We start from the raw sequence: 11219 nt of genomic DNA on the forward strand, positions 1-11219 counted from the left end.
TGAAGAAACAAACTCATCTTCATGATACATGATATGGCAGTGTAAATTTTCAGCAAATTTTCATTTTTGGGTGAACTATTCCTTTAAGAAGTAGTGATTATTGGAAAGTAAAGTTCACATATTGTAGTTCTAAATGTTTTTATTACAAATAAATTTGTAGAGAGGACATTGAACAAGTTTTTTGTTTTCTAATAATATTCAGTCAATATGACCTGACAGTAAATAGAAATATATAATGATGACAACAAGCTTCTCATCCACAAAAGCGTCGGCTTGACATCCACATATAGTTTTTTTTTGTGTGTAGAAATCAGAAACATGACAGTGGAATCATCACAGAAGAAATTAACATCTTAAAACTTATTATTTAAAAGATCACAGTATGATGATAACATTTGATTCACATTTACTGCACCTAAAACGATTTGTCTTATAGCTTTTTTAGGCACCGTTACATTGATTCTGTACAAGTTAAACAGTATATGTCCCTTGCTTAACAAGGGCTGAAAAATATTGATAATAATAACAAAAATCAAACTTTGACAGCATGAATTCTACAAGAGTGAACTGTAATAACATCTCCAGTCGGTGAATGGATCACAATAGTGTCATGGTCAGTGTCATATATATATATATATAACAGTGGTTCTCATGTAGTGGATCTGGAGGTCTGTTCTGAACAAATATCTGCTAAATGCAATAAAAAAGAAAATGCTGGTAACACTTTAAAATAAGGTCCCATTATTTATCATTAGACAATGCATTAATTAACATGAACTAATAATGAGCAATTCATTTGTTACAGTACTTAATCTTTGTTAACAAAAAAATACAACTGTTCTTTGTTAGTTCATGTTAGCTCCGCTGCATTAAATAATATTAACAGATAACAACTTTAGATTTTGATAAGTTGTTAGTAAATGTTGAAATGATTATCGTAAAGAGCAACCAAAATGCTTTCTATTTGTTTTATTAGAGGAATATTCCAGATTCAATTGCATTTGTGATGTTGATTACCACAAATATGAATTTCCACTTGTTCCTCTTTTTCTTTAAAAAAGCAGACATTTTGGGTTACACTGACTACAACTGGTTACAATTTACAAAAAAAAGTGAATGGAGACAATTGGTAAATATTGAAATACTCACTGGTTCAGTAATGCAACCGCACATAAACAACATGTGTGTTTATATGATTTCAGTCTGAAAAAATCACTTACTAACCTTTTCTGTCTACAGTCACTTCCAGTTTTACAACTTGTAAACGCTAAAACCTTAAATGACTATAAAAATGATTTAAACAGCTTTACAGCTCCAATAATATAGACGTTTTAACAGAAGAGAGTTTATAAAATCATAAACTTCATAGCACTGCTTTTAAATTTTGACTTCGACTGTAAGTGCCTCAAAGTAGCATCAATGTCTGCTTGTTTTAAAGAAAACAAGAGATGAGTCAAAATAATTTCTGTGGTTATCAACATTATGGCATATTCTTTTAAAGGGGTCATATGATGCAATTTTAATTTTTCCTTTCTCTTTGGAGTGTTACAAGCTCTTGGTGCATAAAGACAAAGGACGTAACTGAACTCTACATTTTTTTGGGCCAAATTAATTTTGGTAGAATTTAGTCAAATTAGACAGATGTGTCATCATCAAAAAACAACAAAAATGGTTCCGTATGGTAAATTATTGAAAGCTGGGAACAAGATACCATCAGACTTCAAGAAATATTTAGGAACAAACTAATAAACAACTTTTTATGACTTTCTTTTTGTACGATAAACAACATTTGCTGTCCAATGTGCAGTGCTAAAGTAAAAGCAGCTGAGAAGCACCGATGTGCGATTGGGGTCATTAGGTTTTCTGGGGGCAGAGGTGTCCGAGTCTCCAGCAGTGACAGATGGTGTTGAAGAGCCTACAGTGGCAGGAAGCACATGGGTCACAGCAGGGAGTGAGCGAGGAGCAGCTCTCCATCAGACCGGCACAGTGCCGCGCTGGAGAAACCACCTCAGGCCTGGGCTTAGGTCTCTGGAGGACACAAAGTTTCATGAGAAACGAATAAACAGAGCAAAGAACCACTAATGCATTTCTGTTTACTCAATGCTTTTAATGTAAAAAGGATTAACTCGACTTCCAAGAAGAAACATTATATTCTTGCTCTTGCAAAAGGACAGATGTGCATTGGTCCACTTGAACAATGTTGGGTTTGTTGTATTGAGGTGCACGTTTTAGGAGATCCTAAATAACACGGTGCACTCTCAGAAAAAAAGGTACAAAAGCTGTCACTGGGGTACCATTTAGGTACTAATATGTACACTTTAGGTACTTATATGTACTGTACCTTTAAGGTACCAATCAGCCCGGGGTCATCACATGTGGTTGCCACAAGCCCGCAGGACGCTCCTTCGTCGAATCTGCCGGCTGCGCCGTTCTCAAGCCCACCGGCCTCCACTCACTCAGCCCGCCGGCCGTTCCTCACGCTAGCCCTCCAGCCTCCGCTCACTCTAGGCCGCCGTGTGTGACGCTGTGTTTCGTATGTGTGGAAGGTACCACCACGGGATGTCTCTGCTGGGACAGATAGCGAGTCCTGGCAAAGAGTCTCTTTGGCTTCTCCTGATTCCACACTCCTGTTGGGACACACAGATCACATGCATTGAATTAGGACTGTAAAGACATACATAGGGTTTGCGTTTTCGACACTGTATCGTTTCACACTTAAGTGGAAGAATCCCAGGTGGCACTTGAAAGAGACAGTGGTAGATTTTCCCATCTGCCTGTTCACATGAGACGTTTGCTGAAAATAATGAACCGTTCACTGGAGCTGTTGAGTGCAGGGCACTGAATACGTAGTACGGAGCCTGGGAAGTCACCTGTAGGAGAAAAAAAAACAATCCGTCGCGACGGTTTTGCAATCCGTCCCCTCAGTTTATAAACCGTATACTCACTAATACTTAAACCGTTCCCTCGGTTTAACAAATCGTGCCCACGGATTAATAAACCGTACCCACGAATTTCCAATCGAATTAGTGAGTATACGGTTTATAAACTGAGGGGACGGATTGTTTTTTTTTTTTCTCCTACAGGTGACTTCCCGGGCTCCGTAGTACGGTGAGACTGTGTGGAAAAATGCTAAAAAAAATCGGTTTTCTTCTAAGCCTCATTAGTGACGTTGACAGTAGCTGCAAATCCCAGAGAAGAAAAGAAGGCTTTGTGTTTGTAAAGCATGTTTATACTGGCCTGATTACAGTACGTGTGAAAGGCAACACGTTGTCAGGTGGCATAGTGAATGATCTAACGTCATGTGATCAATAGTGAAATATGAAACGTCATCAGAAGGCATGGTAAATCAGAAAAACGTCTTAATTCTTCAGTGAATTCAGGCCAAACGGGTGTTTTATCAAGGAGAACACACACACAAACATGTAAACATTGCAAACCAAGTTAAGCAGCTCAGGTGTACACTTTTTCTTCATTTCATTACAAATGTAGTCGATACAAAAATTATTGAATAAATCTATACTTATGCTAAATTAATCAACTGTTATTATCAATATAATATGTATACACATTATATTATAAAAAGTAACTGTCATGCTAAATGAAAATTTAATTATGGTATTAGGCTGCTCGTTAAATCATTATATTTCTATTCATTTTAAATAAAATACCTATAATTATTTTATAAATAATATAATATGCAGATACATACAGCTATATTTTTTATAACATAAACAGTAACTGTAGCAATAATAGTAAACAACAACTATCATTATACTAAAATGAATATTAAATTATTGTTTTAGGCTGCTGGTTATATATTATATTTTTGTATTCATTTTAATTAAAATATAATATAATTAATTTTTATATAAAATAATAATGTGTGGATACATAAAGCATATTATGTTATATACAGTAACAATATGAGTAAACAGTAACTCATATCATTATACTAATTTGAATATGGTTTTAGGCTGCTGGTTAAATTAATATATATTTATTAATTTGAATTCAAATATAATTACTTTGCATAATATAATGTAATAATATGTGGATACAGACAATTACATACATTATTATGTACAGTAACGTAACAGTAAACAGTATCATAGTAATACGAAATGTTAGTTATAGACTGCTGGTTAAATCACTATATTTTTATTCATTTTAATTCAAATATCCCTATTGTATAATTTAATATAACTATTTTAAATAATTATCATTTTATATAATCATTTTAAAAACATAATAATATGTGGATATATATATATATATATATATATATACAGTAACTATCATTATCGTAAACTGAATATTATATGTTCGTTTTAGGCTGCTGGTTAAATTCTTATATTTTTATTACTTTTAACTGAAATATACCTATTTTTTATCATTTAATGTAATTATGTAAAATTCTAATTTACCGTCGTTATTTTTTATAATATATTTATGTAGGAATACATACAACTATATACATTCTTATTATGCACCGTTCTATATTTATATTAGGCTGCTGGTTAAATTCTCATATTTTTATTACTTTTAACTGAAATATACCTATTTTTATCATTTAATGTAATTATGTAAAATTCGAATTTACCGTCGTTATTTTTTATAATATATTTATGTAGGAATACATACAACTATATACATTCTTATTATGCACCGTTCTATATTTATATTCATTTAAATTAAAACATAATATGTTACCTGTTGTTATGGCAGAGCTGTGGCGCTCCGCCGCCACGTCGTTTTCGTGCTTTTTGCGCGCGTCTATCCTGTTCGCCTCGCACGTGATGGACTGAACAACTGTGAAGAACACGCAGATGAAGAGCGCAAATCCTTTCATCATTGCCGTCGTCATTCGCCGATCGAACGGGAGTGTTTAGGTGTGTCAGGTTCGCGTTAGACTGTCCTCCTAGAGATCACTCAACAAGTGAGGTCCGTGCTGAAGCCCATTCGCAGCGTTAATAAAGCCCAAACTCACCCACGCCCACTCGGGTAGGAGCACTCCTCATTCAACACCCAGCTAAAGTCTGTCTGTGCATTTCATTTGCTGTTGCCAATCATTCACACAAAACTCAATGCAATACATTAAAAATGAATAGAATATGAGAATATTTAAGCTTGCATTGAAACTCTGTTATCCCCCGGTTTCACAGACAAGGCTTAAGCCTAGTCCCAGACTAAAATGCATGTCTGTTCTGTTTTAACTGTAAGAAACTTGCACTGACATATCTTAAAATATGTTAGTAGTTCTATTGATTTGTCTCAAGGTGCACACCAGAAATGTTTTTTCTAAAAGATACTTATGTCTTAAAGGGGTCATCGGATGCCCATTTTCCACAAGTTGATATGATTCTTTAGGGTCTTAATGAAAAGTCTGTAACATAATTTGGTTAAAATTTCTCAATGGTAGTGTAAAAACACTTTTTTTACCCTGTCAAAAACAGCTCTTTTCAGAGCATGCAGATTTGTAGCATTTTCCTTTAAATGTTAATGAGCTCTGCTGACCCCGCCCCTCTCTTCCAGGCCGCTCTCTGGGGGACTGTTTACTTTAGCTGCATTCATTCCACTGCGAGTTCAGCGGCTCAGATGTCGGGAGTAAACGACGACTGCTGTGTTCATTATTATATCCAACAACAGAACACCTCAATCGCTTGGGAGTCATTCTTGTCTACATCTGCTCCGGCGGTGAAACAATGGCGGACTGATGACAGTCACTCAGGGCGGAGCTAAGGTAAGACACCAGTCCAGTCTGTGCTGAAACGCTACTGTCAATCAAACTATCGTGGGAGGGGCCTGTCTGTGTGACGTCACACAAACAGGCATCTGAGATCGGCTCGATTTGAGAAAGGGGTAAAGATTTTAGTAGATTAACAAAAAACCACTGGGTGGATTTTTATCATTTTAGGGTGGTTGTGTACACACACTGCCAACACACATTTCAGTTCAAACAACTTGTAAAAGTGCATGTAGCATCCTATGACCCCTTTAATTGCACTTTGGCCTAAACCTGGCTTAACCTAAGCCCTGTCTGTGAAACCAGGCCTATATCGAAGTTATTGATCATAAACTTGATTACCTGAAGTTTGTTGTAAGATGTTTTGACATTGAAGTTGTTTGCGCTCCAGCTCCATCAGTCTCAGTGGAGACTGTGTGCAGTTTTTAAAAGTCATTTTACAGATGCGCAGTTGGACTGGACTCTGGGTTTGACAGGGCCACGACAGGACACTAAACATCTGAAACCTTAAAATTTCTGTCTGTTTGGGTCACAAGTGCTCGTACGGATCGCAGCATGTTGTCCTCCAGCATTTTTGTGTAGCTCTGCTCTCTTTTCCCCTTCGTGAGTTTTCCAGTCCCTGCTGTTGAAGCATCCTCGGAAGCATGATGCTGCCATCGGCATGATGCACCAAAAACACAAAATGCCAAAAGTTCAGTTCTGCTGTGCCTTTGATAGGAGTTTAACAGGTGGATTCACAGTTTCCACACTTTTGTTTATTTATGATACTCGAATTAATTCATAAAAGTGTCTGGTGTTATGTTCTGGAATTCTGTCATGAATTGGCTTAGAATGTTCTATTAGATCATAGTCAGATGCTCAGAGACCTATGAGAAGATGGTTACATAAGGAGTAGTTGTAGTTGTGTCAGGGTGGATAAATATTTATACATTCAAAAATGCCTTTTCTTTTCTTACTTACATAGATTGCTCTTTCATAGCTTAAGAGGCATCAGTTAATGTATATACATTTTGGTTGTTGATACAACTGCAGCACATTGTGCAGTCAGTACCAGTTCCAGCAACTGATAAATCTAATTTAATGCTAAATAAATCGATGTTCCCACATTTTTAATCCAACCTGTTTAGAATTATGGCTACTGCGCACTAATTCATAATATGATATTTCAATACTATGACAGTGAGTTATCTGAAAGTGATTTACTTTACAGGTTTGCCGATTTCAACAAAATCATTTATAAATAAATTCACTGCAGCATATTGTTTCTGAGAAATGTTTACTTAGCAAGTGCTAGGAACTATTAATTATTTGTATAGCGCTTTTCACGATACAAATCGTTGCAAAGCAACTTAACAGCAAATTAAGTTTCTACAATATTTAGTGGTAGTTTATCAGTGGTGACTGTCAGTTAATGTACATATGGCAGAAATGTACGGAAAAATCAATTAAAGACATAATCAAACAGACGATCCATTTGCGCTCAAGACTACAAGTTTTTATCTTGAGAGAACGGGTATTACTGTTGTACCATGGCGCAGTACGTTTTTCTCTAACCTTTTTCAATTTGATGGGGGCAACAGCTTCTAATGTATTAGAGAAGATAGTGCCCATGTTGCTAGTAATTTCGTCCAGTTCATGTGTACTTATGGGTACACAGAGCAGTTGAGATAAATCAGGCAGGTTATTTGTGAATCTGTCTTTGGTGGCTGGAACAATAGTTCTGCCCGGACGATTAAGTTTTATCTTTTAACAAAATTCTTTTATTTTTTCTCTGTAAAAAAAATCAAATTTTCTTTCGATTTTTCTTTCTGTATTTTTTTTTCTCTGTGAAATTTTTAACAATCAGTATGCAGTACCAATCTCAGCCACCAGATCAGTAATCAAGAAATATAATGCACATCACTTTGTGGAGTTTGCTTTTTTTTTTCTTCACTTTTTTATGTGGAATATGTTTAATGTTTTATATGAAAGTTCAGACCATAAATGCATGTGTTTTTAAATTGCATGTGACATTGTATCAAAGGAAAATGCAAGACACAAGACCGATCAAACACATCCAGGACATAAACACTAATCAACTCGGACGTATATAATTAAAAACATGATTCATAGAATTGATTCATGAGATGATTCATGATCAATACTGAGTGGATTCAGTGTTTACAAAGAGCATAAAGATTACAAGAAGACTACTTACAGATGTTTCCTTGTATACACTTCTGGTAGTCTCATCGTCTGCCAATTCGAGAAGAGCTGTTCAAGGAAACCTCAGAATGTTCAAGGGCAGTGGGATGTATTATTTCACGCTCTGTGTTAAAAAAAAGTCAACAGAATTCAATATTAATCTCCTAGAATTTGCTCACAGATCATTTGCAAAAAACATTGTCTTGTTTTGTTGAGGAGAGTTTGAGTGGCCAAAGACTCTCCAAGGATCACTGCTGGAGAAAATGCAGACATTAGTTGAGTCTTGGGGTCAGAAAGCCTAAAATAAAAATCAAACAGCCCCTACATCACCACATGTTGTTCGGGAGAAACTCCTCCTCGCTCATCCAAAACACAATCTCCAGCATATTCAGCTGTCAGACACGACTAGAACTTCAAACGGGACTGGCTTCTATGGTCAGATGAAATTTAAAAAATAGTTTTTTGGCAGCAAACCCACCAGATGGGTTTAGTCCAAACAGGGACAAAAACTACCCTTGATCTTTAATGTTGTGGGCCTATATTTCTGCAGGAGGTCCTGGACATCTTGTTCAGATACATGGCAATCATGGATTCTATCAAATACCAACAGAAACAAAATCTAAACCTGACTGCCTCTTATAATGGGCCGTGGTTGGATCTTCCAACAGGACAATGATCCAAAAACAAACATCAAAATCAACACAAAAAAAAATCACTCAGCACAAAAATGAAACTTCTGCCATGGCCATCCCAGTTCCCTGACCTGTACCCTATAGAAAATGAGTGGGGTGAACTGAAGAGAAGAAGCACCAACACGGAGCTGGGAATCTGAAGGATCTGGAGAGATTCTGTATGAAGGAATGGTCTCTGATCTCGTCAGGTGTTCTCCAAACTCAGCAGGCATTATAGTTGAAAACTCAGAGCTGTTATCTTGGGAAAAGGATGTTGCAATAATTGGGTGCTAATAATTGTGGCCAACGTGAGCTAGAGAAAAACATTTATTTCATAATGAGACCCCCCTACACACACACACACTTTCCAATGTTTTACTTCAATTATAGGTTAGAATTTTGTGAATTTTTGGAATGAAAGGTCAAAAGGATAAACGATGCAGATTTATTTTCACAGCCACCTTTGCTCATATTTACCAAGGGTGCCAATATTAGTGGAGGTCACTGTAAGTACCATTTCGCATTTTGTGATGTCATTCTCATGCACATCTGTCCAGAAGATGTATGCTCAGTACATTGTGTTCCTTTTACGTTGCATGAGGGCATGATCTTCATTACCACTCAAATTAAGCAGACGGACAATGAAGAGGCTGTTCACTGGAAAAGTTCCCCAAAATACATCATCTCTTCCTAACAGCATTTATTTATTTATTTACTTTCGGAGCCCATGGTGCCATATTCCTGCCTCCTGCCAGGGCTAAATGCGCAGCATATGGTTTTAACATGTCGACAGTACATCACAGTTTGGTGTATGTGCCATGATATCTTTCCCATGGAATACTGAGTCAGCCCATGCAGTGATCAGTAAAAATTACTTTAAAATATTTTTTTCCCTTTCTTGCAGCTTTGAGTCCTGAACATATGCAAAATATTACCACATTTGCTTGTTGCTAATCGTGCCATTTCTCTGTATTAATTCTTCACAAAGCAATTTCGGTTTAACACACCGTGAAGAGATAAGAACTAAGGGTTTTTCTGTGATGCACAGATTTCTTGCGAATTTGTGCAGACTTCCTGTTCTAAAACAAGCTTAAAAATGAAGTATATTGTTGTATTACGTCACAGTGTCTTAAAGGTGGGGTAAGCGGTTTTTCAAAAACACTTTAGAAAACTGATTCGGGCCGAATAGCAAAACAAACTTGTAGCCAATCAGCAGTAAGGGGCGTGTCTACTCATGATGTGGAGGAGAGAGCGTTCAGTGCACAGGACGGACATTAGCCGAGCCGAGCGACAGAAAGATAGAGATGGCGGATAAAAAACTAAAGAGGAAAATGTCTGTGGAACAAAAGAAGGCATAAGGCAAGAAGTAGGACCCGTGTAAATATCGGATCAGCTGTGTTATTGAATTGTTTCCTGGTACAACTCCTCCCAAGGGTTGAATCTTTCTCCTATCTCAGCCTGAGTCTGAGGCCATGCAAACTTATATTGAAGAGGAACTAGCCAAGGGTTTCATTTGTCCCTCCACATCTCCGGCTTGAGTCTACTTTTCAACCTCTCTCTCCTGATCCCATCCTACCATCCACTCTCATCGTAGCTCCAGTTCAATAGGCCATTATGACAGAAATAGCTGGGGCTCAAAAATCTGAACCACCTACCGCTGAATGTCCACCTAACAAGACCTATGTTCCCTCAGCTCTTCGTAAACAGGTTATTCAGCATGTCCACAACCTGCCCAGCTCCAGTCACCCAGGTTTGACTGCATCCATCCTACTTATCACCAACAAGTTCTGGTGGCCCACGCTTCAGGCAGATACCATCTCATATGTCCAGCACTGCATCGTCTGTAATACCACCAAATTCTCCAAACAGATGCCCGCAGGCTTGCTCCAACCCCTACCTATCCCTCAACAGCCATGGTCACATATTGCAATAGATTTCATCACTGACCTACCTAATTCCATGGGCAACACCACCATACTAACAGTCATCGATCATTTCTCCAAGGCCTGTCGTCTGATACCACTACCCAAGCTGCCCACAGCTCTAGAGACTGCAGAGATTTTGTGCAGCTATGTGTTCCATTTCTATGGATTACCGGAGGATATCGTCTCGGATCGTGGACCCCAGTTTACCTCTCGTGTGTGGACAGCCTTCATCAAGTATCTCAACGTCAATATAAGTCTCACCTCTGGCTACCACCCTGAGTCCAACGTTCAAGCTGAACGTCTCAATCAAGAAATCACCTGTTTTCTATACTCATACTGCCACCGCAATCAAATCGATTGGAGTAGGTATCTGTTTTGGGCAGAATATGCTCAGAATTCTCTTCTGAAACGGTCAACTGGACTCACAACCCAATGTCTGCTAATTGGGGGCAGTCGTGGCCTAATGGTTAGAGACTTGTAAACAAAAAAAAAACAAAAAAACACTAGCTTTCTATTTTTTCTATTCTATCTACTTGTTTTTCTTTGTGTGTGTGTGTGTGTATATATGTGTGTGTATACTGTATATACACCTTGCTACGTGTACTGCGTTAGGCTAACCGAGACATTTGCACTTATATATTGTTGCTCTTTTGTTAGTTTTCACTGCTTTTATTGTCCTCATTTCATTTCTGTTTT

At 37.4% G+C, this 11219-nt stretch overlaps 1 protein-coding gene across 1 annotated transcript; it reads right to left on the bottom strand.

Annotated features, from left to right (window-relative positions):
• Positions 1-1587: 1587 nt before the first annotated feature.
• On the bottom strand, positions 1588-4974 carry LOC107722688 (agouti-signaling protein-like). Its single transcript, XM_016531162.1, has 3 exons — positions 4711-4974; positions 2551-2627; positions 1588-2028 (listed from the first exon to the last, which is right to left on the bottom strand). The coding sequence occupies exons 1-3, from the start codon at positions 4862-4864 to the stop codon at positions 1855-1857; spliced, it is 405 nt and encodes a 134-aa protein (XP_016386648.1). The 5' UTR covers positions 4865-4974; the 3' UTR covers positions 1588-1854.
• Positions 4975-11219: the final 6245 nt, after the last annotated feature.

This window comes from Sinocyclocheilus rhinocerous, unplaced genomic scaffold (assembly GCF_001515625.1).
Source record: "Sinocyclocheilus rhinocerous isolate Xijiao unplaced genomic scaffold, SAMN03320098_v1.1 scaffold161, whole genome shotgun sequence".
In the NCBI taxonomy this organism is placed as follows: Eukaryota; Metazoa; Chordata; class Actinopteri; order Cypriniformes; family Cyprinidae; genus Sinocyclocheilus; species Sinocyclocheilus rhinocerous.

Bases quoted from the DNA above. Each gene is read 5' to 3' on its own strand.
- LOC107722688 (XM_016531162.1), bottom strand. From the start codon at position 4,864: ATGACGACGGCAATGATGAAAGGATTTGCGCTCTTCATCTGCGTGTTC. The intron at 2,628-4,710 runs GTAACATATTAT...GTGTCCCAACAG, and splicing joins CAGCTCTGCCATAACAACAG to GAGTGTGGAATCAGGAGAAG. The intron at 2,029-2,550 runs GTACCTTCCACA...TGTGTCCTCCAG, and splicing joins AGCAGAGACATCCCGTGGTG to AGACCTAAGCCCAGGCCTGA.